This window comes from Dipodomys merriami, unplaced genomic scaffold (genome assembly GCF_024711535.1).
Source record: "Dipodomys merriami isolate MVZ:Mamm:240054 unplaced genomic scaffold, mDipMer1.0.p SCAF_34, whole genome shotgun sequence".
NCBI lineage: Eukaryota > Metazoa > Chordata > Mammalia > Rodentia > Heteromyidae > Dipodomys > Dipodomys merriami.
This window is the reverse complement of record NW_027204937.1, coordinates 852,356-880,000: the sequence shown is the minus strand read 5'-3', so window position 1 is coordinate 880,000 and position 27,645 is coordinate 852,356. Positions and strand designations below refer to the sequence as shown.

At 51.5% G+C, this 27,645-nt stretch overlaps 1 protein-coding gene across 1 annotated transcript in view; it reads right to left on the bottom strand.

Moving 5' to 3' along the window:
* Positions 1-15,679, bottom strand: part of LOC138803512 (proprotein convertase subtilisin/kexin type 9-like) — an 18,912-nt gene extending 3,233 nt beyond the window's left edge. Inside the window, exons 1-10 of the mRNA XM_069987621.1 lie at positions 15,491-15,679; positions 13,358-13,549; positions 9,109-9,283; positions 6,436-6,599; positions 6,090-6,231; positions 3,347-3,543; positions 2,551-2,734; positions 2,022-2,195; positions 1,625-1,773; positions 595-763 (exon numbers count right to left, since the gene is read on the bottom strand). Coding sequence (XP_069843722.1) covers positions 595-763; positions 1,625-1,773; positions 2,022-2,195; positions 2,551-2,734; positions 3,347-3,543; positions 6,090-6,231; positions 6,436-6,599; positions 9,109-9,283; positions 13,358-13,549; positions 15,491-15,679 — 1,735 coding nt within the window. The remainder of the gene's footprint in view (positions 1-594; positions 764-1,624; positions 1,774-2,021; positions 2,196-2,550; positions 2,735-3,346; positions 3,544-6,089; positions 6,232-6,435; positions 6,600-9,108; positions 9,284-13,357; positions 13,550-15,490) is intronic.
* Between the last annotated feature and the right edge of the window lie 11,966 nt (positions 15,680-27,645).

The following is a 27,645-nucleotide window of genomic DNA, read 5'->3' as shown; positions in this document are numbered from 1 at the left end:
CCTAGAGCCCCTTAAGCCCCACCTGGTACCAAGCACCTTCCGAGCATGGCTGTAGCCCAAGATCCACAGTGCCTAGCTCCTCAGCGCAGGCCTCACCCATGACTTACAGACACTTTCCTGGGCAAGTTTTGACAGAAGGTCCTTAGCCCAAAGAAAGGACTTCAGAATGATAGCTGATAACCTTGGCCACCAGAAAACATACTGTCCAGGATTAGAGCTGAGCATTCACGATGAGGACACTAGGGCTCAAGGCTGAGAAGGAACTTGCCAGCTACTGAGTGGCAGTTGGAATCAACCTGAGCTGTGCCCCACTTCTGACAGGCCTGAACTATGGCTCCCCACCACACAGCTGGTAAACAGCTCCCAGTGCCCAAGCCGGAGCCCATCTGCCATCCCTCTCATCGCTGCCACTGAGGCAGGGGAGGAAGAGAGAGGTAAACAGAGAGAGAGGTGAACCTACCCAAGGCCACATGGCATGCAAGTTGCACATCTGGCTTAGCTATGACTCCTGAGGCTCCTAAATCTGCTGCTCACACTCATGGGGACCAGCAGGAGGCAGTGCCTCTGATTCACCCTGGCGGGACCAGCCCCTACCTGTGAGGACTTGGTCAGGATCCGGGCAGTGGGTGTAGGTCTTCAGCCCCACCAAGGCTGGAGCAGCTGTGTGGACGCTGCAGTTGGCTCGGGGGAGCAGGCAGCATCTGGCCACCGCAGAAACCTGACTATCTCCAAATGCCAGGCAAACGCGTCTGTTTCCTAGGATCTGAGAGTCCAAGAGAGGAATGGGAACTTGTTGTGAAGAGGTTTGCGGACTGGGGAACCTGGTCTGAGCGGGACCCAGTCTGCAAGTTCTGGTTCCTGAATCCTCAGCACTGGTTGGGCCCAGGCCGGCTCTGCTGCCATGTGCAGCTCAGATAAATCTTCCCAACACTGACAATGGCTTCCAAGTGGAGACAAGGTGACCTGAGACAACAGCACAGGGCCTGTGGGCTCCCTGACGCACCAGGCCTCGCCTGAGAAACCTCCCTAACATTGACTTCTGCACAGAAATGTACACCCACCTCGCCTTCATGGCCCCCTACCCTTCCCAGGGCCACCTAGGGTCTGGAAACTCCATCAGCTACTTCTGCAACTTTGAAGTTCTCAGCTCACAGAGCCTCTGTCATCCCAACCTGAGGGTCCTGGTTGTGGATGTTCTTGGTTGGCAAGGAGAAGGAAGGGGTGTGTCAGTACTGGGACTTGAACTCAGGGCCTAGGTGCTGTCCTTCAGGTTTATTATTCAAGCCTGGCATTCTACCAGCAGAGCTGCAACTCCCCTTCACGCATAATTGGAGATAAGAACCACATGACATTTCCTGACTGGGCTGGTTTTTGAACCACGATCCTCAGAGCTAAGCCTCCTCAGACATTAGAACAACAGGCATGAGACAAAAACACCCAGCATAGAGATGGCTTTAGGCAAGGCAGAGAGCCAAATCCACCGCTGTCCTTTCCCTCCTGTGCCCATGAGGGTGCTGTCTGTCCTGAGTCGCCCAGGAGCACCTGGACATGCCCAGGCCTTTGAAGTCGAGACAGGAATTGGAATCTAGAGGGCAGAAGATTGGGCACAGAGTGTGCAGCTCACCCCCACATGCTCGCCCTGCCTCTTCCCACTCTGGGAGAAACTGGAGCAGCCCAGCAGCTCCTCCTCCGGGTCACAGTGAGCCTCAGCAGCGTGTGTCAGCCTGAAGTCCCAGGGTTCTGACCACACAGTCCTGCAGAACAGCTGTCCACCTGCAACAAGAACAGGATAAGGAGGCTCTTGGGAGACTCCAGAAAAAGCTTCAACCCGAGGTGAGGGGGAGAAACTAAGATACCACATGAAACTTTGAGGTAAAACTATAGAGTTACAACAATGCCCTGGAGCCTGGAGTCCTATCTGAGGAGGACAGTCCTTCTGTCAACCAGGTTGGGGACTGTCACCATCTCATGGGCCTCTCACACCCCAGGTTGGCCTCTGCCTACCCACCTGCCCTGCTCACCTGTGTCCTGGGTGCTTGGGGGCAGTGCAGCCACCAGGTTGGGGGTCTTGAATCGCTCCTCCTCGGGGAACAAGGTGTCATTGATAGCATTTCTGATAGAGTAGTGGATCAGCCTCTGCCTCAGCTCAGCCACAGTGAGGTTTGGCTGGGCAGTGAGCATCAGGGCTGCAATGCCTGATGGAGGAGGGAGAGGTCAGACAAGGTGATGGCCTGGCCTGCCGTCCTCGCTGGGAACTCCTTTTAGCACACAAATGCACACACATGCGCACATCATGTGCTCTTCCCAAAATGAAGCCACCTGCAATCCCTTGCTTAGTGAAAGCTTGTCCTATTACCTCCAGGCCTTCATACTGGCCATTTTGTTCACCAGATGAACTCCTGTTTACCCTCCAAACCCCAGCGATGCAAAGTGCACCATCACCATCAGGTCTGCCCATTTGGTCCTCCTGCGCAGAGCCTGGCATATGGAGGATCTGGCCAAAGGGGCCACTGGAATCCTGGTGGCCAGGACAGTAGTGTAATGACTCACCAGCCACATGGGCAGCGGCCTGTGCGGTCCCACTCTTTCTTACATAACAAATGGTACAGTCTTTGTCAGCACTGACAATGCTTTTCCCAGGAGCAAAGATGTCCACACAGGATCCATAGTTGGTCCCCAGAGGTCCCTGGGTGAAAGGCTGGTCCTGGGAATCGACAGCCCCAACAGTGATGACCTGGAATGTGGCAAAGAGTAGAGGAAGAGGCTTCATGGGCACATGGATCGACTCCTATAGTACCTGTTTAAGCCCTTCTGAGAAAAATCTGGCTCATGAGCACAGCTGATACCCAATCCTGTTCTGGGACTTCCACAGGATATAGACAGTGCTCCCCATGCTTAATGTACATAATAGGAAGACAAATACTAAACATATAATGTTGTCTTCAAGAAGGCAGCGTGCTGTGGGGCAACCCCTAATCAGCCAGGCTGGGTACAGGTGGTTTTAAGTTCAGCATCTCTGTAGGCCTGTTGGGCCAGTCTCAGGGGAAGAGGGAGAGTGAAGCAGCTTCCCCACATTTCAGGGCCCAGAAATCGGGGAAGTGGGACAGGTGTCCTCCTCCTGGTACTGCCAGACAAGCCCCACACAAGGCATGGGATCTGCAAATGTCAATCAGGAGGGGAGGCATGCCACAGGAGGAGGATTCCATGTGGGGGCGGGGGTTAATGTAGGGATGTGGTTTACAGGAAGGGCAGGACTCGCCCCAACCCTTGTCACACTGGGGGTGGAGGCTGGGCCTCTGACAACCTGCAACGCAGGACATGAGCAGGAAGCCCTGCTGGCACCTACTTCAGGAGACGACGCTGGAGAGTAGGCACAGGCATTGCTCTGAAAGTTGCCCGCAGCGGCCACCAGCACTGCTCCAGCCCTTGCCAGGCGCTTGCAGGCATCATTGATGCTCTGACTGTACCCACTCACCAGGGGCAGCAGCACTACCATGCGCTTGGAGGGATTGGAGACCAGCTTTTTCCAAAGAAACTCCAAGCCTGAGAGAACAGAGCCATATGACTGTCTGGAGCGGACACACTTCCTTCCTCCAAACCCTTCCCTCCAAAACAGCAGTGATGCTCATTATTGACAACTCCATGATCCTGTTATGTGAAATGCATCTTAATGTGTGTACACACACACACACACACACACACACACACAACACACACACACACGACATGGTTAACATTTATATCCATTATTCTTTTTTGTTTTAATGACTTCTGTTAATGTAGTGAGCCTTGCTCACTGTGATGGCTCAATCACATGATGGCTCAAAGGAAGCAGGAATTCTGCCTGCACACAACCTTCTGACTCAAGACTGCAGGTATTTCTGGGGCTGGGAAGGTGGCTCAGTGGTAGAGCGCTTGTCTTACATGCCTGAGGCCCTCAGCTTGATTTCCCAGCACCACATAAACAAAAAGATATTTAAAAAGCCGGAAGTGGCACTGTGGCTCCAGTGGTAGAGCACTAGCCTTGAGCTGAAGAGCTGACAGACAGCACCCAGGCCCAGAGTTCAGGCCCCACAACTGGACCCAAAAAAAACCTACAGGCATTTCTAGCCTGCCTGGCCTCTCCTGCAGATTGGAGGCTCAACCACCAGATGGCAAGAGTCAGTCCTCAGATCTTGACCACACACACACACACACACACACACACACACACACACACACACACACACACACGACCACACACACACACACACACACACGACCACACACACACACACACACACAGAAATACACACACACACACACACAAACACACATTTCCCATGTGTACACATGGGAGTCATTAATCACGACTGCAGCTGCAAACTGGCCAGTCCCCAGAACTTCCCCTGCTCGCCTCTCTAGATGACTGGTTTAAAAGATGCTCACAACAACCTGTCCTTACACTTTTCCAGGACACAGGTCTTGAGATGGAAGCTTGATGTTCTGAGAATGAAGGCAGACTTCACGATCACTCACCACACTCTAGGCCTGGCTCCAGTGTCTCTTAGAGCATCCCACCCACAGAAACCTGAGCCTGTCCTTGCTGCCTGCTGCCAGCTGTCAACCCCATTATAAAACAGGCACAGGTACTCTGGAGGTCTCCAGGGTTCCAAGGGCAGCTGGCTGCCATCCTAGGGAAATGGGGCTCGCTCCCAACTATGATCTGCCTCTGGCCATCCAGCATGACCTGGAGTCCTGGGGTCTAAACCTGCCTAGGGCAGGCACCTGCAGCAAACAACCCTATATACTTAGCTCCTGGCAACACACTAGTGTCACTACACTGGCCCCTCAACCACTCTTGGATCTGGTCCTCGGTGGCCAAGGGAGGAGTTGGAATCTTACTGCCACATGCCTAGAGGACAGCTGCTGAGGAGGGAGGGGGAGTGGGCATGGCAGTGGGGGTGACAAGCACAGTCACAGCTGTAGTTATTAGACCGCTGCGCTGTGCAAAGCTCTGTGCTCAGTCACACCTCATTTCAGTCACTGTGCACAGAGGAACTGCTGATTGTGGTGGAGGTGACAGCTCCTCTGTGTGAGCCCTGCTCTGGCCGGGTGATGCCATGACTTAGACTCCAAAGAGGGGCTGCTCTTCCCTGTGCCAGGCCCAGCATCAAAGCCTTCCCTCCACTCATCACCTTTTGGAATCAAAGGTCAAGGCCAAGGTCAATCAGCAGAGGCATTAGACAGGCACAGGGGTCACTGTGATGAGCCAGGGTCTCTTGATCCCTGCCTGCAATGGAACACAAAGCTGGAGCCTCTGTGAATAAGATTTGGGGCAGTGTGTACCTCTGGACTACATGCAGTAGAGCATCTGACCAGGGGCATGGGCTCTTGGGGAAAGTGAGTCAGCCTCCACCCAGTATCTTCTCTGTGAGCCAGGTTCTTCTCTGTGAGCCTGGACAAGTCGCCCTCTCTAGCTGGTTTCACTAACTGTTAATGGATGTCAACTGCCAGCACCAGGAGTGGCGTCCAGAGCCCTTGGCTCAGCCTTTGGCCACTACAGCTCTGTGCAGAGCTCCCTCCTTGTTCCCTGTCCATGGCCACGACAGGCCTGGCTCTCAGCAGGAATTCTCAGACCCGGGCCCCACCTCTCCTCTCCATGCAGTGGATGAAGAAACTGGGATAGTCTGGACAATGGGTTGCCGGTTCCTCCACCAATCTGCTCAGCCAAGGTGACATATGGAGCCAAAGTAGGGAGAAATAAGCCCCACCATGATTGGAGGGGAAACTGGATTTCTTTCTGTCTCCTCTGGGTCTGTGGAGATCTAAGCCCACATGACAAATGACACAGAATTCTGCAAGCACAGAGCACATGGAATGGAGAAGGAGCATGGAACAGGGGCTCACTTGGGCTGGGTCTCTGCTCCCTTGAGCCCTCAGTCTCTCCACCTGCACTGGCAAACTTGAGGGTTCTGCTGCTCCTCCACTGGTACGCTGTGGCAGAGGCTACCATGCCCTCTTGGGTCTGGAGACATTGCTCCTCCCTGGCTGAAGCCCTTGCCCCCACGGCCAGATGGAAAGACAACAGAATGGGAGCTGCCACTCACCCATGACGATGCCGCTGACGGTGCCCTTCCCTTGGCAGTTGAGCACACGCAGGCTGTGTATCTTGATGTCCTTGGCCACGCCAACAATCCGACCGCTGACCAGAGCTGCCAAGTGGGTACCATGGCCTACACAATTAACCTCCTGCTCCACCAAAACAAAGACCAGATGAGAAAGCCATCTACCCCATGATTTCCCAACAGACCCCGGATGGACTGCAATGCCCACCCTCCCTGCCTACAGCTGAGGACTGGGGATGGACGGTGAAGGCTGGGGAGGGTGGCCATGGTGCTCCAGGTCTGGTGGTCCTCATCTTCCTCTGGGATGGGCTGGGGAAGGATGGCTCACCTGTGTCCTGGGCGCACTGGTGCTCTGCCACTCCTCCTCAGGCCCTCTCTCCAAGTCAGAGATGTTGATCCTGCCCTTAATTTCCAGGTGATTGGGTTGGATGCGAGTGCCCAAGAGATACACCTCCACGGGTTTGTCCCTCTCTTCCCACAATGACATTTGTACTAGATGAGGAAAAGGAGAACCGGAAGGATGATGTTATGGGTGGTCATTTGTATCAATGGTGGCATGCTCTGCTTACCAATTATGCACACTGTTTCAAGGACTGTACATGAACTTAATCTTCGAAAAGTCCTCCCACTACCTCCTATTGGGAATATTTTACTGACCAGGCCAGTGAGACAAGAGATGTACAAGCCATTATATTGAAAACGAACTTTACAACTTTGATGAGATGGGGAGGATTGGGTGGGGCATGGGATGGGGAAATATGGGAAGGCATGTGAAGGGGAAACAAAGGAGGAAGCTATAATGCTTGATAAGAAATGTACTCATTATCTTGCCCATGTAATTGTAACTCCTCTGTACAGGATTTTCACAATAAAAAAAAGAGATAGGAAACTGTCCAAAACAATGTAGGTGGCCAATTCGAGAGAATCAGGAAACTCACCAATAGCATGCTGCCTGGGTCTTGTTATCAACTCAAATGGCCCAGCTCCACCTTGAGCTCTGTCATTGGCTGGGAGCAGCCAGGAGGCAGGGCCTCAGTGACCTGCTCTTATTACTGGTTCTCTTGAGGCAGGATTACAGCAGCACAAGCTCTATGGTTTTCCTGCTGACCAACTCGAACTACAGTTAGTGAAACCAGAAATTCAAGGTAAAATGATCAGCCATGCCACACTCCCTATGAAGATTCTGAATAACAAGCCTCCATGACCTTGTCCTCTTTTCTCTGGTGGTTGCTGGCTTTCCGTGATTTAGAGCCACCTCACTCCAAGTTCTACCCATCTCCAAAGAACCTCGTCCTCTAATCTCCATTCTCTTACAAGGTTTAGGTTTGAGGATAACAAACAGGCTGGTCACCTGTACTCTTGGTCTCTCTCTTAATGAAGGACAGCACTGATACTCCTAGCCTACATTATAGCTGACCATATGGAACTTCCCCTATCCTGTCCCAGCCCAACAGCTTCTAAATGGCCTCTTCTAGCCAAGTCCTTGAGAAGACTCTAGAAGACTCTAGCCCTGTGCCCCACTCCTCCAGGGAGGGACAAGGTCATCATGGGCATCCGTAGGGAAGAGGAAAGAGACTGTCTACTCCAAACCTGCAGGAGAGGTGGTCACTAGTGGCCCCAGAACAGATCCTTTTAGACCTATCTGGAGGCTAGAGGTGTAGCTCAGTGGTAACCTCATAAATGTGAGGCCCTGGATTCCAATTCCAGTACCACCACCAGACCTTTTCTGGATAAGAGATCTTTCCAGTAAAAGATCATCCAGGATGAACCAGTGGCCCTAAATTCAATTCAAAGTGGACTCACACAAGAAGGAAGGGAAGGCTCGGCATAGTGGCTCACATCAATAATACCTGCTATTTGTGAGTCTTAGACCAGTGCATCAAGGTACAAAGCCACCCCAAGCAAACATTTCACAAGACCTCATCTCAACCGATAGCTAGCAGTTACTCAGCAACCAAACCAAGGAGGATTGTGGCATAGGTCTCATATTTCTCGCATAAACATGAGAACTTATCTGAAAATAACTACTATGTAAATGGTCAACTGGTAAAGGACCTGCCTCCCAAGCAGGAGGACCTGAGTGTATACTACATGACTGTAAAGGAGGAAAAAAATGAATAAAGTTGGGCATCAGTGTCTCAAGCCTCTTGTCTACTTGGGAAGGTGAGATCTAGGACATTAAAGGTGTGAAGCCAGCCTGGGCAGACAAGTCCTCTAGACTCCATCTCCAATTATCTAGCAAAGTCGTTTCCAAGCATCTGTGTCAGGCTTGTCTAACACTCAAGGGTCCAGTCAGAACCTCTGATCCTCTCCCAAGCAGGTGCCCTTACTGCATTCCCCAGCTCAGTGTCATTGGGAAGTCACACCCACCCCCCATACAGTTATTTTCCTGGTCTCCCCCTCTGCCTCTCTCTGCACAGGCAGAAGGAAATGTGGGCAGAGAGGCTTGGAGGCCGGGGGAGACTAGAGACCTAGATGGGGGAAGCTCTGGAGATCTGGTCTTATTTTGAGGACTGAAAGCTATAGAGATTAGAGACTGTAAGTCACAGTCAATCCAGCCTCCTCCTCTGGCAAGAGTGGCCTGCAGGAGAGAAGATGAGAGAAGGAATTATGAAGGTGGTTGTTCAGGCACCAGTGGCTCAGGCCTGTAATCCTAGTTACTCAGGAAGCTGAAATCTGAGGGTGGCAGTTCAAAACCTACCCTACAGAAAAGTCTGTGAGGTTGTTATCTCTAATTAACCAGCAAAAAGTTGGAAGTAGAGGTGTGACTCACGTGGTAGAGCACTACTTTTGAGCTGAAAAAAAATGAAGGGACATCACCCAGGCCCTGAGTTCAAGGCCCCAAATTTTACAAAATTCAGGTACAATAAGAATCTTGTATGCTGAGTACCAGCAGGGGGCGCAGTCCCAAGTGGGGTTTGGAGAGGACAGAGAGAAAACAGGCAGGGGGCCAGGTGCCAGGACAGGGAGGAGATGTGGGCCATGGCAGCTGTGGTCTTACTGCTGTGGTTGAAGCTATGAGACTGGTTCCACTCAGGAGAAATCCGCCGCAGGTTCCACAGGATGCTCCGAATCTGGTTCTGGTGACGGATAATCCGATGCGGGGTCAACAGGAGGCTCTGTGCAAAGGCAAAGGAATCCTCCTCGATGAACTTCACCCGCCTCAGATTCAGGATCTGCGGATGCCAAGGACACAGGATCTCAATTTCATGAGTCACTTAACCAACAGCACCCAGCACTTGCCGCACCTGATCCCACCAGTGCCCCCAGCATGGCCCACCCACAGTCCCCCTCCCATGGACCTGAAGACAAACCAGGGTCCTCACTGCTCTCCTAGGCTTGGGAGTGGAGGAAGCTGGGACCATTGCCCCCACAACTGGTAGCTGAGCCCACATGAGTGGCAGGAAGGATTCAGCTTGCACATCTCATCTGGGAGCCATCCAGTGCCAGTTTTAGGCAGGCTGGACAGTGGGGGAAGTCCCTTGGACCAGGACTCCATGTGCACATCAGGATGTCAGCACTGGCCATCCTGGGTGTTCACTCCCTTCCCCTGTATTTGCTTCTTTAGACCACAGTGTCATGAACCCTAATGGTGACAACTGGGTTCTAAGCCAATGCAGAAGTTCGAGGATATGGGAGAGGGTAGAGACACTGTAGAGAGCTGCCAGAGGCCGCACCTGGAAGATGGTGCCAGCTTCCGCCCTCCGCCTTCCCGATGGCGAGTGCTCTCTGTGGTAAACAACTCCTGATATGGCTAAGGCAAAGAATCTGGCTTGCTTCCGCGCACCTGAACCTATTGGTGGTTCCCACGTGGCGTATCAGGGTTGGCTACCCAGCGGGTACTTAAGGCTGTGGGGAATTCTCCCCGGGGTTTGGAGTCAGAAGATTACAAAAAGGTCCTGAATAAACTGCGAAGAGAAGAGTCCGGTGTCGCGTCTTCCTTGCTGGTCGAGGCGGTAGCGACACGTGGTGGCCCGTACGGGGACTCAGCCATAACCCCAACGAGGACTCAGAACTCTCTGCGGTCAGGGTGGTGCACCGGTAAGTCCCCAGTTAAAAGGGGAATCCGCGACAAAAGCGGGGGTAAGTCCCCAGGTAAAAGGGGAATCCGCCACAAGAGTGGGGAGTAAGTCCCCAGGTAAAAGGGGAATCCGCCACAAGAGCGGGGAGTAAGTTCCCAGGTAAAAGGGGAATCCGCCACAAGAGCGGGGGGATTTTTGCTCCTCTGGGTAGATAAAGAGAGAGCAAGAACCCGGGGCTAGTCAGTAGAGTAGCCAAAAGTGAAAGTAAAAGTTTGTTTACCAGCTTTAAATGTTTAAAACATGGGCGCTTCTTCTTCACACCCAATTTTTTTGGCTCTCAATGAGCTACTGCACTCAAAAAAGTTAAAAATAAAAAAGAGTACTTTAGAGAGATTTTTGAATGAATGTGACATCGTTGCCCCGTGGTTCGCTGTCTCCGGAAGCCTCACGGTGGCCTCTTGGGAGAAACTAGGGAGGGACCTAGATTTTGCCTCTGAACAAGGAACGCTTAAGAGCGGAGTGAGACCAATATGGAAACTGATAAGAGGCTGTCTCGAGGACCAGCGTTGCAGTGAGGCGGTAGAGAATGGTCAGGCCGCCCTAGAAATGCTGCAGGAAGAAAGATCGGAATGGGCAGACAGCGAAAAGGAGGAGAGCAGGGGGGCGGTTATACCCTGATTTTGCCGAACTAGAGACCTCTGAGTCTACAGACTCAGAGGAACTACAATCACTCATAGAACAAATAGAAAAAACAAAGATAAGAAAGAGGAGGAAAGGGAAGGAGAGAGAGGACCCAGATAAAGACGAATGCACGCCCTCCGTGCACCGCCCCACACCTTCGGCCCCTCTGCTCTATGCGGAGGACCCTGGAAGTGGCAGCCCCGGCTGTTCTTTCAGCCCAGGCGTGTGGAAAGCGGTCAGAGCCGAGTTACATCTAGCCTGTCCAATATTTCAGGATCCACAGGGACAGCGGTATCATGAACCCTTAGATTTTAAGGTTATAAAATCTTTAGCTGAGTCTGTGCGGACATACGGAATCACAGCCTCCTTTACTGTAGCCCAGGTGGAGGCCCTAAACAGACACTGCATGACACCCGGTGATTGGAGTGGGCTTGCACGAGCTTGTTTGAGCCCAGGTCAGTATTTAGATTGGAAGGCCTTTTTGATTGAATTTGCTAGTGAAGAGGCTGCGGCCAATCAGGCTGGGGGAAACCCAGCTTGGGACAGAGATATGCTGCTTGGACAGGGGAGATTCGCCAATCAGCAGATAGGCTACCCGGTTCAAGTTTATGAACAAATCAATAAAATTGGCATAAAGGCATGGAAGGCCTTACCAAATAAAGGCGAGGTGAGTGGCAATCTCACCAAAATCCTGCAGGGCTCTATGGAGCCGTTTTCGGACTTTGTTGCTCGTATGGTCGAGGCCGCTGGCAGAATTTTTGGTGACCCAGACGCAGCCATGCCATTAATTAAACAGCTTGTTTACGAGCAGTGCACTAAGGAATGCAGAGCCACCATAACCCCATATAAGAATAGGGGACTAGAAGCATGGATGAAAGTTTGCAGAGAGCTGGGCGGACCACTAACTAATGCTGGATTAGCTGCTGCTGTGGTGCAATTAACCCAGGAGAAAGGGGCTGGGAAGTGGCTCAGTGGTAGAGCATTTGCCTTGCATGCATGAGGCCCTGGGTTCGATTCCTCAGCACCACATAAGCAAAAAGAAATGAAAAAAGCCAGAAGTGATGCTGTGACTCAAGTGGTAGAGCGCTAGCCTTGAGCTGAAGAGCTGAGGGACAGTGCCCAGGCCCAGAGTTCAGGCCCAGGAAAAAAACCTATTAAAAAAACGCTGCAAATTTGTCTAAACAGTTGTCTAGTTATCTTTTAGGTAATTGAACTGGGGAGTTCGACAGCCTGATGGAACAGCTCAGGGTTGCCATCGTCATGGTGAACTCGACCCGAGAGGATGCCGGATTGGCGGAGGGGTTATCTTCATGGATCTCCGCTGCTATGATTCATCTCAAGGAGGGGGCGGGTTTAGAGCCCTGATAGTCCTCCTGGTGTTAGCCTCCTTGGTATGTCTGTGGTGCATTTGCCAAATTAGAGGTTCTCAGCGTCGCAGTGCAGCCATGATTATCCAAGCCTTTACAGTCATTGGAGCAGGTCAGTCCCCCTAAGTGTGGCTAGCCACCCTAAAACAATGAACACAGATTGCAAAGCCAAAGTACTGCAGTCGAGAGGCATGAGTTTTGCCCTCGAGGAGAGCATGTTTGATTGCACACGGGTTCGATTCGCCTTTTCCCGTCCTTGTGAAAAACGAATCAATGGACAGGCTGAGTCATCCCTAGAGAAGGAGCCCTCTGGGAGAAGGCTTGTATGCAGTCCTTGCAATTACACAACAGGGATCAGACCTCTGTTCTCATCTGTGTTCTTTAAACAAAAAAGGGGGAACTGTAGAGAGCTGCTAGAGGCCGCACCTGGAAGATGGTGCCAGCTTCCGCCCTCTGCCTTCCCGATGGCGAGTGCTCTCTGTGGTAAACAACTCCTGATATGGCTAAGGCAAAGAATCTGGCTTGCTTCCGCGCACCTGAACCTATTGGTGGTTCCCACGTGGCGTATCAGGGTTGGCTACCCAGCGGGTACTTAAGGCTGTGGGGAATTCTCCCCGGGGTTTGGGGTCAGAAGATTACAAAAAGGTCCTGAATAAACTGCGAAGAGAAGAGTCCGGTGTCGCGACTTCCTTGATGGTCGAGGCGGTAGCGACAAGACACCAGCAGGAATTGTGGGCATAGTGTGTGTGTGTTTGTGTGTGTGTGGGGGGGGGGGTGTGTGTTCATCCCTCTCTCTGCTCTGGAGCATACCCCACTTGCACACCCTCCTGGGTTCTCCCTAACCTTTCTGTCACCTTAGCTGAGGGCACAGGCTGCAATGTACCAACACAAAGACAATGGCCAGGTGAGCCAGAAGCTGGGGGTCAAGCTCTACCCTCTGAGACCATGTGCTCCCTCTGCACTGAGATCCCTCCTTTGATGAGAGTGAATGGACAAAGTACTATTAGGGTAATTGGCCAGGTTAACAAAGAAGCTGCTTGAGGAGGCTGGCATTACTGGCATCACTGAACTAGAGATGCACCAGTACCCAGTAAGTGTCTGCTGTCTCCTGAGTGTCCACCAGATGGTGAGTGAGGCCTTTCCCCAGCAGAGAGAAATGCATGCCTGAGCAGGGACTCACCAGATCCAGTGTGCTCACTTTGTCAGATTTCATCAGGATGCCAGGAAAGAGGTCTTTGAAGACGTGCAGCACTTTGAACTTCAAGCTCCGCCTGGTAGCCTTGCTCTGAAGGTTGTGGACAATACTCTCCATCTGCTGTCTCTCAGATTCCTTGAACATCACCAAGTAGGTGTTGGGCACCTTCCAGGCACTCTGGCCACAAGGGAGGAAAAGGAGCATGAGGACATCAAAAGAAATACCCCGTTCCTTTCTACAGATTAACTTAGAGCCCAAAAGACCAGTGACATAGAGAGACTACAGATACCAGCTGACTCGGTGAGGCTTAAACCTCTCCACAACACACACAGTGACATCACCCACAAACAGATCCACACACTTCTAAACAAGCCATCCATTTCCTAGGGAAATTGGAGGCTACCCGTCAGCCCAGTGACCCAAACTCCTTCCCAGTCTAACACATCTCCATTTTTTCCCACCAGAAGCAGCCCAAGATGTCACACAGACTTCAGAGCCAGGAAATTATGGATCTGAGCCCTACCACTCCCAACAGTTATTGGCCAGGAGCAAGCCACTTAACCATCCTGTGCCTCAGAGTCTCTGTATTCCAGAGACTGCTCTATCCACATCACACCACGTCCAGGGAATCAGAGCAAGGCCGCTTCCACAGGGAGAGAAGAGGCTCTGTGAGCCGTGGTTTCTCATTACTGTAATGGAAGGATAGGTTGAAATGATTTTCTACTTATAAAACACAAAGAAGTCCTCATTCTGGGCCAGTGTGGCCTCTCTATAAGTGAAGGGACTCCTGTGTACTCCATAAGGTACCTGCTCTACCCTGTCCCAGTCCAACAGCTCCTAATGGGCCCATCTCAGCCAATAGGTAGACATGGTAGTGGGCACCTACCATCCCAGCTCCACTGACCTTAAAGGAGAAATAGCCAGAACAAGATAGAGGCAGTAGATTGGATCCAAGCACATCCTATGCATGTATGTAAATCCCACAATGAAACCCCTTTAGACAACTCATGTATGCTAATAAGACATTGAGAGCACCAAGGGGCTGGAGGGATGCTCAGTGGTGGATGTCTGCCTAGCAAGGGCGATGCCCTCAGTTCCAATCCCAACACACTTCACACATGCATTCTAAATCTGACTCCACAAAAGTGCTCATGGGATGAACATGTGGACCTGAGGAACTTCCTTGAACAAACTCCCACAGGGATGAACACCCTCTGCTACCTGGTCCCGGTGGCTGTCCAGCCTCTGCTCGTGCACCTCTTAGGATAGGACACTCAGCCTTGTACAATAGATATGGGGGGGGGGCGACTGAAGATGTGTAGTGATGACTGGAAATGCCCTCGTTATGATCTATCTACTTATTTTAATTAAGTTTTTGAGACACTGTCTCACTTTAAAGCCAGGCTGGCCTCAAAATCACAGTCGTCCTGCCTCAGCCTTCCTAACACTGGGATGACTGGAGTGCACCCTGCTGAGCTCATGGCTTATTATCCACACCACAGCCCGACAAGATCCCTAGAAAGGTGGAAAAAGACCCAGGGATTAAGGCAAAAAGTGCTCTGAAGCAGATCAAGGGCCTGGCAGCCTGTGGCCCAGCACAGGCCCCTTGGGTGTCTCCACTCCATCCCAGAGGCTGAGCAAGTCAGGTGTGGCTAGGAGGAGACAGCAGCTGCCTGACTGTGACAACCCATCTCTCTGTGGCCTTGCAAGCTGTGATCAACCAGTCTCCTTTCCCCTTCATCCCCTCTGAGCAGCCAGACACATCACCAGTACCTGCTTACACCATGCCTGCTGCTGGAGCCGACACTGGCCACCTTGGGACTGCAGCCAGACCTCAGGCAGGCGGTCTGAGTGCACTACAAGCCCTAGCCCCACCCCACCGTTCCCCCGACCCTCTGCCTCCAGGTACAGCCATGCACTGCTGCCAGTCCTGGCAGATTCTGCTAACCTATCTCCCCATCTGGTGCCTACAGTTCCCGCACCGCGCTAAGCAAGTGGCCAAATGAAGAAAAGGCTCTCTAGTATCTTCGTTTTAGATTTTCCCTTACACTGGGGAAACTGAGGACAGAAAAGTAATGACATCCACGAGGCTCCTCAGTACCCCCCCCTTCTCCCCACCTCAGAGCTCCGGTGTATGGTGGTTCTGGGCTCATGCTGGTTCTCCAATGGTGGGGTGAGCCCCAAGCTCTCCCTGTCTCTGTCCAGCTGCTCGTGGGCTCTGGACTTCGCAGGGCTCAGCAGCAGCAGCAGGACCAGCGGCAGGGCCCGCAGCAGCCACCGCAGCCTCCCAGAGCCGTCGGTGCCCATCAGGCAGGAGGACAGATGTGCACCTGGCACTGACGCCCAGATCCAGGACCCGTGAAGGGACAAGCACACGGCCACACAGGGCAGCCGGGCTGTCTGGCTCACGGTGTGGGGCCCGCCTGCAGCCCAGTGTCTCCCAGTCGGGGGAAAGAGACCTAGGTGCCGAGGGCTATACACCTGGAACCCAGGACGGTCCCATCTGATTAAATACTAGTGGAGCCCACCCCCTTCCACACACACCCGCAGGCCTGGAGCATGCGGTTTCAGTCTCATCCTGCCCTCCACACTCTGTCAGATGGCCCTTGCCCAAGGAGCCAGTGGGCGGGTGTCGAAATAAAGTCCCAAATTCTAATGGAACTGGACACGAGTCCTGCCCTCAGGTCTCTGTCTCTCACCTTGAGTTGTCACCGTCCCCTCAGGGTGCCTCTCGATGTGACTGTGAGTGACTCCGCTCAGTCTCATGGAGGAGTCCTCACTACCCACCCATCTCCTCCCAGCACTCTAAACTTAGCCTGGATCCCTCTCTGGCCTCCCCCTCTTCCTTCTGTGCCCTGCATCCCAACCCCACCTAGGCCTCCACAAAGAGGGATAGCCTGGATTCTCAGTTCAAGTCTACAGGAACTGGATCTTACAATCTGAGATGACACAGAGATGCAGTCACATCTCAGTGTTGCAAGCAACTGAGTTTGTAAAGATTTCTTAGCACATGGCTAAGAGCCCAAAGGGACAAGCATCCAGAAAGCACCAGGCAGAATGGTGAAAGGGGGGACCGGCAGCCCAGTCCATGTGGGCTCTCCCCAGTGGCTTGAGCATGCTTGGCAGGTAGCAGAAGATTCTCAGTGCTGAGCTGGGCCCTTGGGGGTTTACAGCTGCTGCCCTTCCCACCTGCTTGCAGAGCCTCCGAAGAACCACAGGACCAGCCCTGGACCAGCCATGGACCAGCAGGGTCCTCAGTGACATGTAGAGGAGGGAGGTGCACTCCTTGCTCCTTTCCATGAAGCACCACCTTTTTGTCACAAAAAGAGCAGCTGTGTTCAATTGTTGGCTAAGAGCGTCAGGTGGAAGTTCTCTTTCCTGTGGCCTGTTGGCAACTGAAGTGTGTCTGCAACTCCCCTTTGGGCAGCTTCCTCCACAAAGCTCCCTCCTCTAGCAAGAATGTCTGTGAGTGCCTGGGCAAAAAGTGATCAAGACTGCCTCTCAACCAGCAAGCTGGGTTTGGTGGTTCACAGCTGTAATCCCAAATACATGGGAGCAATCATGTGAAGGGTCAGTGGAAATATAACTAAAGCAAAAAGGGCTGAGGTGGTGGTTCAAGGGGTAAAGCACCAGCCAAGCTTAAACCCTGAGCTTTACCCTGAGTATAGGAAGAGGAGGATGAGGAGGAGGAGGAGGACGAGGACGAGGACGAGGAGGAAGAGAGCTGAGAAAAAAAGCAAAGAAGGATTCTCTCTCCCTGGGAGGTTTGGAAAGGTGGGCCTGTCCTCATTGACTTGAACACAGGACTTTGAACTTGAACTTTTAGTGTTTTTTGCACAGGTTTTCTGCCAATTGGGCTACCACATCCAGGCAGATGTTTTTGCTGGTTATTTTGGAAATAGAGCCTGCTGCTCAGGCTGGCTTCAAGCCATGATCCTCAATCCCAGCCTCCTCAGTAGATAGGGTTACAGGAGCAAGGTATCACTAAGTTGTCTAACTACAATAACATTTTAAATGGAACTTCTCTTTAACATTTCTTTTGCCCACAAGTAGAGCTTCAAGTGTCCTGACCTGAAACACCCTGAATGCTTTGTAGCCTGCAGCAGGCAGGTTTTCCCCACAATGGCCGCCCACTGCTCCAAACCCATCATTCAGCTGCCCATCTTTACTCTTCTTAGTAGAACTGGTATTTCATTAATAAATCCTCCAAGACTTTGTGTGTATGTGAGCACGCATGCATGTGCACCAGTACTGAGACTTGAACACAGGAACTGGGTGTTGGCCCTCAGTTCAAAGATAGCTTTACCACTGGAGTCACAACTTCACTTCCTAGTATTTACTGATTAACTGGAGAAAAGAGTGTTATAGACTTTCCTGCCCAGACTGGATTTGAACGGTGATCCCTAGATCTCAGCCTCCTGAGAAGCTGGGATTACAGGGGTGAGCCACTAGGGCCTGGCTTCTCCATGACTTGGTATCTGTTTACAGCTCTTCACTGGGCCCTGTTAGTAGCTCTGTCAGTAACAAACTAAACATGTGTCTGCATTCACACTTAGCCATTTCATTCCCTAGGAAGTGATCCCAAAGAACTAAGCAGTCAAGGGTACAAAATAACCATTGTGATAATGCAGTGTAGAAAGTAGAGGGTCCTAGCACAATCCAGGAAGGACCCCAAACATATCTCCCAGGTCATCCATGGCCAAGATGCACGAGGGGACAAGGACCAATGCACTTATGCATAAGAAATCCTGCTAGCCAACGATCTCAGCTCATACACACAGACCTCAGTAAGGCCTGCCAGGGTGTCAGAGGCCCTGGCCTGGCCTGGCTGGGTAGGAAGCAGCACTGGTCCTGTTGGGAGCTTCCATGTCTCTGGCCAGAGCTGCTCAGGACTCAGTTCACTGCACCTGCTGCTCTTAGGGAGGTGTGATTCTGGACTCTGACTGCAATGAGCTCCCATCCCCTCCAGCATCTCTATCTGCTTTAATGAAGCTTTCCTCCAGTCTCTCCAAGTGTCTTATACTTTTTTTGCCTTCCCTGCAGCCTTCAGTAGCCTGCACGTCCATCAGCAAGGGACAGATTTCGATCTGGTTATGGGGTGAAAAGTTAGCATCTGTTGCAAAGAATGAAATAGCTGTTTATCTATTGGTATGAAAAACATTTGATACCAATAGCTTTTGAACAGCATGTTTTGAGCTGGGCACTGGTGGTACTAAATAAACATGTTTAGTACTAATTCCTCATGAGACTGAGATCAGAGGTTCAATGTCAGCACAGGAAGACAAATCATAGAACTTTGGGAGATGCTCAGAAAATTCAAGATGCTCACATGCTAGCACATGGGTATAGACAGTGTTCTCCTGTGCAGACAGATGAGGCAGAATGGGAGGCAGTCTCCTTGTCTGCGTTATACAGTTCTGACATGGATGAACAGGGGTCAGGCAGCCCCTCCCCTCTCCATGTTCATTGGCACCTTTGCCAGAACGTGTCTGCTCTTCTGAACCATTTAGTCCAACTGGTGGGGCACATTGAACAGATGAAGAAATTTAGGGCCAGAAAGGAAAATACCTAATCAGCATCACAAGGCTAGAAGCAAAGCAGATCTGATTTTTCCAGCTGTTTCTTGGGAGCTCCATGGGGCAGGGGTTAAATGTTGTGTTTTGTCCCCAGAAGCCCGAGGCTCCTCCTTGGGCTAATGGAGCTGGAAGAGGATGGACAGAGGAGTTGTGGCTCAGTGCCCAAGTTGAAAAGGACTGGCAAATAGGAAAAACTGCCTGCACATCTAACTGTCAGAGAATTGTCTTCCTCATGAGGCTATGGACTTGATAGAAGAGGAACCCTGACTAGGTCACCTTGGTGTGCCCAGCACCTAGCCAGAGCTTGATAAGTACCTGAAGGACTGATTAGGTTAGTGATGGAACTGTGTGCCCAGCACTGTTCTGCATGCTGAGTTACAGCAGTGAAGTTGATGGGCAGACACAGAGTGTGGAGATGGTGCCAGCTGGACACCAGTGCTGAGGGGAAGGGACGCGCATTGTGGGAAGGGATGGAAGAGCTGGGCTTGGACGCAGGGCAGTATGAAAAGTTCCTTTGATGGAGGAAGCTGAGGAAATGGGCTGTGAGGACAATGTAGTGTGGCCCCGGGGGCAGGGCTGCCCAGCAGGAAGGCAGTAGGATGGCCAATGTGGGATACAGATCTAGAGAGGTTTGAGTCTCCTCTGGGAACAGGGTGTGTGACATCAAGTCTGCGGAGTGGACACAGGTTCCAGAGAGACAAGGGCAGATGGGAGGAGAGTGCATCTGAGCAAGGCCTCCTAGGTGCAAGGACTGAATCCCCAGGGCCTGTGGTGAGGGCCCTCCCAGGCCTGCTGGACTCACCACGGGAGACAGTGGTCACAGACAGGGTTAGGGTAGCCCAGGGGTAATGTGATGTGTGTCAAGGACTTTGGAGGACACTGAGCTGGGAGAGGCAGCCCTCAGCATCAGGAGGAATGCTTCATGGCCTCTGGTGCTAGAGACAGGCAGATGTGGGGAAAGCAGTTGCTCAGGACAGGGAGCTATAGAGCCATGGGACAGGGTGTGTGGAGAGAGGGTGCTGAGGAAGGGGCTGCTAGCATGGGGCCAGGAGGGCTAGAGCACAGAGGAGCTGTCAGGAAGGGAGGAGGGACAGAGGGACAGGCTAAGAGCTTCTTTCTCCCCATGAAGTTCTGGAGACTCTGTGGGAAGCAGTGGCAGTGCCCAGCTGAACCAGCAGAGGACACCCAGTGGCCAGAGTGAGGCCCTGCAGCCTGCAGCCTGACAGGCAGGCAGGGCAGGGCCCACCTCAGCCTGTGCAGTACCTGCTCCAGCCTTCCCACCAAACCCCACAGGGAGGTGGTAAGAGCATGGTGGTAAGAGCAGTAAAGCACACAGGAAAGGCAGGTTAGGTGTGGGGGGAGCCCAGTCAGAGGGCAGTGCGTCCCAGCAGCCTTCCTGGAGGAGGCAGCTCAACATTGTGGTCCAGCTGTAACAGGCAGCACATCCACAGAGCGCAGCAGGGTCCACTTGGAGATGCTGGGATGAAACAGGGCTGATTTTAATGTTTGAGGCCACGATAACACAGAGCAAGGTAGGGGGATTCTGGAAGCTTCCAAACGAAGAGAGTCTTGGCTGGCTTGCTGCATGTACATACTCGCTCATTCATACCCTTGCATGAACATCTAAGCCCAACACAGTTTGAGGGCCTCTACCTCTCCCTCTCCTCCCCTCTCTTGATCCTGGAGGCTCCTTGCAGACACTTGTGAGGAGAAGATGGAGCCAGCGCCTCCTCTTACCTTTTCCTGCTCACCTCTGAGCCTTTCCAAAATTTCAGTGAGCACAGCAGCCACAGCATGAGTCATGGGCACATGGTGGCAGCAGGGAGCAATGTAGATAGGGTCCCTTCCCCAGGCAGCCCCCAATCTTGAGTAGAGAATTGGATTTCAAACAAATGCAGCAATGGTATTCACTAGATACGATGCTCAAAATGAACTGTACAACTTGTTGGTGAGATGGGAAGGGAAAACTGGAAGAGGGAAAGAGGGGTGGCAATGTTCAAAAGGAAAAGTACTTTTTTCTGAGTGATGTAACTGTAGCCTCTTTGTTTAAGCATTTTTAGATAAAAAGAATAAAAATTTACAGATAACCTTAAAAATAAGAAAGAGAAAAGAAACAAATGAGACAAGTGTGGAAGTTTTCTGAGAGCTCCTAGAAGAGAAGCACCTGGGTAGTAGGGGTCGGGGCGGCCACACAGTGGGTGGTGGCCGAGGGACCCCCAGCTGAGCCAGCTCCTCCTGCTGTGTGTGTCACAAGATCAGGGATAGCCCACACCTGACAGACCACAGCACCAGCACCAGCCAGGAGAAGTGCAGATCCCTCCTGGACAGCCTGGATGCCCAGAGTAGGTCACAGTAGGACACAGACCACGGCAAAGGTACCAAAGATTCATGCACTGATGGAGCCTCTCTGTCTGAATAGGCCAGGATAGTCCTGGCAGATTTGTGCCTAGGTTATGCTGGTCTCTCCTCCTTCTACTCTCTCTCTCGTTCTCTCTCTCCTTCGCTCTCTGTTTCTCTCTGTCTCTGTCTCTTTGTCTCTCGCTCTGTCTCTCTCTGTCTCTCTCTCTGTCTCTCTCTCTGTCTCTCTCTCTGTCTCTGTCTCTGTCTCTCTCTCTGTCTCTGTCTCTCTGTCTCTGTCTCTCTGTCTCTGTCTCTCTGTCTCTGTCTCTGTCTCCGTCTCTGTCTATGTCTCTGTCTCTCTCTCTCTCTCTCTCTCTGTCTCTCTCTTTCTTTCTTGCCAGTTCTGGGCTTGAACTCAGGGCTTGAGCATTATCCTGAGCCTCTTTTGCTCAAAACTAGCACTCTACTACTTAAGCCACAGCACCACTTCTGGCTTTTTCTGTTTATGTGGTAGTAAGGACTAGAACCCAGGGCTTCATGCATTTTAGGTAAGCACTCTCCCACTAAGCCTCATTCCCAGCCCCTCCTAGCACTCTTCCTTTCCAATGAATCTTACATGTCCTTTGGGACTGCAAGGTCACTTCCTCAAGGCTGCCATCTGGACAATTTCTCAGGACATAGATATGGCTGTAGTCCCCTCCCCCCATCTTCACTCCTATGGGTTGTTTCATCCCTATGGCCACTACAGAGGCCTCTGTTCTGGGGAGACGTGACAACTGGATGAGGAGGGAAGAATGAACAGGGCTGTGGAGGCAGCAAAGGCAGGCCTTGGCACCAGTGGTGCAGGAGGAAAGCCATAGTGAGAAACATGCCTGCCACAAGGGGAACTCACGAAATGAGGAATCCCTTATTCTAAGAAGCTGGGATATCTATCATTCAGGCCTGCAACCACTAGGAAAATGGCATCTTGAGAGACAAGGGCAGCTAGGCCAGGGCATGGGCAGCAGAATAATAGAATATTGTAGCATAAGTGGGGGTAGGCATGAAGTCAAGAGTCAGCAGAGGTCAGTCATGCATCCCACAAGGAGATCATGGGAGACCCAGGACAGACAGGACCAGGAGGAACTGCAGTCAGCTCTGAGTGGGATGGATCACACTGCCCACCAGGGGACTGAAACTGAATAGGAAGGAAACCTTCATGCAGGACCAGGGCCCTGGGTAGCACCACAGCGGGGTCCTGTCAGAGACCATCTTGGGGGAGACTGAAAAGTGTTTCTGAGAATCCAGCTGCTGAAAATCTCAACAAGTCTCACAGGATCTTGAGAAGCTGGAAGCAGGAAGAAGCTGGAAGAGCAATGGTCCCTTAAGAGTTGTCATCCCCATCCACAGATTTCTTCATAGTTGACAGAATTCTCCAGCCCATCATCTGTCTCCTTTCACCCTCCATCCAGTCCCACTTGACAGATTGGGAAACTGAGACCCTGTCAGGTCACTTAGGGTTAGCAGAGCTGCCAGGCTGGAAACGTGGAGCAGAGTCACCTCATCCCCAAGTGTCAAGCTCGAAGCCCAGCTCCTTGTCCGGGAGGGGGTCCTCGGGTATGTCTGGCAGCCCATAGTACAAGTCTTCCTCTTCCTCCTCAGGCTCATCGGGGCTTGTGTCTGCAGAATCCTTCCTCTTTTCCTTTGCCTTCAGACATGGCTGCAAGATTTAGGGTTGGGCTGTATCCTGATAGTGCTTCTCTGGAGCTGTGTCTTCCAATGCGGGGGTGTCATTGATTAGGGCATGGAAGGGGTCCAGCAGGCCCATGGAGCTTGTGGCCTCTGTGGCCAAGAATGCAGCTCCTCCCTGTCAGTTGGAGATGAATTAGGCCTGCTGCCTTCACTGGAGTCCATGTCCAGCTCATCTTGGAAGCAAGCCATGTGTGCAGGGGCTGAGGGACAGGGGCAAAAACAGGGTAAGAGTTGCCCTGACTCAGATTACCTGGTCAGATCGCCCCATCACAGCCACCAGCTGCAAGGCCTGAGGACAGTTCACCTCTCTGAGCCTCAGTATCCCTCCCTGGAAGGTGAGAAGAAATAAGAGTACCCATTCCTGAGCCTGTTTCTGAGAGTTATAGCTGATAACAATGTGCAAAGCACATTGCACAATGCCCGGCATGTGGTAGATGCTCAAAACAGGGCTGTTAGATTACTGTGCAGACTTCACCTCCAGTCATCCATATCTCCAGCCATCCCTCTTCTCCTCTTCTCTCTCACACTTATCACCCCAGGAGTCCCTCTGTTATCTCCTTTGCTTGCCCCACAAGACAAGATAGAGTTCTGGAAGCATAGAGCCCAGGCAGGCCTAGAAGGCAGATTGTGCTAGGTTCTAACAGTGGAATGAGTAAACAAGTGGATGAGTCAGGAGCTCAGTCACAAGCAAGCAGACACAGGCGTGCAGGGGGACAGCCTGGCCTGTGTTCACGAGGAGGTTGACAGCAGTGGACTCACGTCCTCTGCTTCCTTGTCCTCCAGCACTCATGACAAACACCCAGAGAAAGCAAGGACCTACTGTGTGCCAGGCATCAGAAATGTATTACTCCAAGCTTCACAACACCACTAGGTATGTGGGAATGACTATTCCATTGGGGAAACTGAGGCTCCAGAGAGTAAGAGAATTGCCAAGTTGACACAACCAAAGAGCTGGTTTTGCAGCCAGGTGCATCGGACCCATAGTCTGCTCATGTGTTTGCTGCTGCCTTCATGTTTCACATCCCCTGCTGTCAGCTCCTCACTCCCAAGTGCCCTCCACCCTTGGTGACCCAACAGCCCTCCCCTTCTTTGCACACTCGCCTGCCCTGAACCCGAGTTCCTTCTTGTTCCTTCTGGTTCAAATTCCTGTGGACAACCACGGCAGCCTCCACCCAGGTCTGAGCGTCATGAGAGCCACCCTCTCCTCCACCGCTGGCTCCTGACTTCAGCTCAGGGGTCAGTAGCAGGTGGGGGTCCCCACTTTGGCCCTTGACATTCATGGTGATGTGGCTGAAGTTGGGCAGGCTCTGGTCATAGGTGACTTCCTCCCACAGCCTGACATACTGGGATGGGAGCAGAGGGCCATGCAAAAGTCAGGGAAAGAGAGAAGGGGGAGAGAGAGGGAGAGGGAGAGATAGAGGGAGAAGGAGAAGGAGCAACAATTGCATATATTAATCATATTTTGAAAAAAGAAAAATAATTGCAGTTGACTTTGCCAATGTTTAATAAAAGGCCTTTATATTATTCAGTCTAGAACTATCTCTAAACTTCCAAAATAAAGGATGTATGATTGTTATTCATCATAAGAATAAAGGTAATGGACCAAAACCCAAAACAAAACAACACTAAAACCTAAGCGACTCTACCGAAGGTGAAAATAGTCCCTCAACTATGAAATTTTCAACCCAGTTCTCATCACAGTGTATGGATATTGTCATCATGATCACTATTATCACCATCACCAGCTTAATCACCACCATGACCATCACTATAACCTCCATCACAATTTTTATCACCATCTCACTACTATCACCACCACCACCACCATCACCATCACCACCATCCCTTTAATCAACATCACCTACGTAATCACCAAGACCACCATTATCATCGCCATCATAACAGCCATCGTCTCTCTCAGTAAAACTACCAACAGCAATACTGAAAACCCATGCTACCACCCTCACTATGATTGTCTTCATCACCCCCAGCTGCTGTGGCTTGGGGCTCTGGCAGAGCAGGCAGGAACAAGGAGTGGGGGCCTCAGACGCAGCTCTCCCTTCCAGTCCTTCCTCTTCTCCCTGCTCCAGCTCAGCTGCCAGACTCCACATCCCCACCCACTAGCTCTGCCCTCATTCCATTCCTCATCCTTGGGCAGGAGAATGCTGGCTCTCACTGACTATGCTTTACCATAATGAGTCAACACAGGCGACCAGCTGGAGCTGGCCCAGCCACCACAGCCATGCCACACGGAGGGGACTGGATGGCTCCTCAGTTACTGCAGCCTTGGGTTCAAATCCTGACATCATGTTTCCCACCTACAGAGCATCAGTCTCACAGCAACTCTGTTGCTTCTGGACATCAGCCTGACTACTTTCTCACTCAGCAAGGCTGCACCCTTTCCTTCATCCATCAACTGAAGGGGAAGCTCCAGCTTCCTTCCGTGGCAGCTCAGCCCATTCCTCTCTGTCTGTACTTGCTCCCCTGCCTGCCAGCCAGCAGCCACGCTGAGCCATTGACCTCATTCTCTTATCACCGCTTTGCTCATGCCCTTCTTCTGCCTGGAGGAATTCTTATTTAACCTATAAAACCCCAGATCCCTATGAAGTTTATTTCATAGATAACTGTTTCTCCCCCAGACCCTCAGCTACTCAAAAGCAGGGAGAGCCTAATTTGTCTTTGCCTTGGCTACCACCACCCTCATATCCTAGCTAACAATTTTCTTCCCGTATATTTACACCTCAGTCAATCCAGAAAATTTGAACACCTGCAGTGTTCTGTAGGCCGGGGTTCTAAGAGCCCAGAAGAAGCCGAGGATGAGTCTGGGAACACAGGGGTCCAGGTTGTCTTCACCCCCATGTGTCTCCATGGTTTAAAACATTGTTTCTCAGTTTTTCGTTGGGCTGAACTATTTTTTTTATAATTTTTATTTTTCTTTTTTTGAACACACTGTACAGAAGGGGTTACAATTACATGGGCAGGTTAATGCGTACATTTCTTAGCAAGCATTGCAGTCTCCTCCTTTGTTTACCCTTCACATCCCTTCCCAGGCTCCCCCCCACCCCCCCACCCAGTCCTCCCGGATTTCCCCCTCCCGCCCCTCCCCCCCACCCCCCCCGCACCAACATTGTAAAGCTCGTTTTCGACATGACAACTTGTACTTCTCATTGTTGCTACGGGCTGAGCTATTTTTGTCCCAATAATGGGCTTTGAACTTAGGGCCTGAGCGCTGTCCCTTACCTTTATTCACTCAAGGCTGCTGCTCTACTACTTGAGTCAGTCTGTGCACTTGCTGTGGTAGTACCTCTCTGCTTGGTTCTCATGCTCACTCCAGTTCTAAATGCAGCCTATTTGATGCTGTTGTGACTAAACAAGTCTATATAATGAAAAGTTTTGCCTAATCAATGGTCAGAGTACAAGGATTGTATTTTATTGCCTTTTTAAAATATATTTTTAAATTGAAAATACTGTACAGAGGGGTTACAATTATATGGGTAAGATAATGAGCACATTTCTAATCAAGCATTGTAGCCTCCTGCTTTGTTTCCCCTTCCCATCCCTTCGTATCCTCCCCTTGTCCCCCCCAAAGCTGTAAAGTTCATTTTTCGACATAACGACTTGTACATCTCATTGTTACAATGGGTCCTCCTGTATCCGTGTTTTAACAATTTGTTTTTTCCCTTCCCCTCCACATGTACCAACATCATATATAGTGAAAGCAGGGGTTGTACAATGGGGGACATACAAAGCAACAAAGACATAGTCTTATAAATATGTTAGAAACAATCGCATGAAAGATCTCTCTCTCTCTCTCTCTATCTCTCTGTCTCTCTGTCTCTCTGTCTCTCTGTCTCTGTCTCTGTCTCTGTCTCTGTCTCTGTCTCTGTCTCTGTCTCTGTCTCTGTCTCTGTCTCTGTCTCTCTCTCTCTCTCTCTCTCTCTCTCTCTGTCAGTCATCGGGCTTGAGCTCTAGGCCTGGGAGCTGTCCCTGAACAATTCAGCTCAAGGCTCATGCTCTACCACTTGAGCCATAGCGCCACTTCTAGTTTTCTGGATTTTTTTTATTGTGATTAAGTGATTACATAATTTTGCAAATTTCACAGTATTGTATAATAATGATGCTCATTTAAAGTCACAAGCTCGTGAGAGTTGGGGGACCAAGATGGCGATGGGGCAGTAGGGAAACACCTCAGCTCTCTCCAACCAAAAAGAGAGTTCGAGTTCCAATGCTTAATCTCCTCAAGAGACCGACAACAACAAAAAGACAAGCACTCAGAGAAAAACCAGAGGCGGAAAATAACAAAAAAAGAAAGAGAGGAAAAGAAGAATTTCAGAACAGAGAAAAGTGAAGACCCCTCCCCCAACCTTTACTGGCCGTGCGGCAGTGTGCCAAGCTGCTGGCCAGCTGGCCCGGCGGGGGCTGCCGGAGCCCCAGAGACACAGGGGGCCGCTTGCAGATCACCAGGTACCGGTTTGCAGAACAGCGGATCACCAGGAACAGAGAAACCTACCAGCGGGAGTCTACAGGAGGATTCCACCCCCACCCATCACTCTCCACCGGAGCAGAGAGGCTCCATCCTGCCAAAGCCGCTCGGCACCAGCAGCGCGACAAAGGGACCTGTCGGCA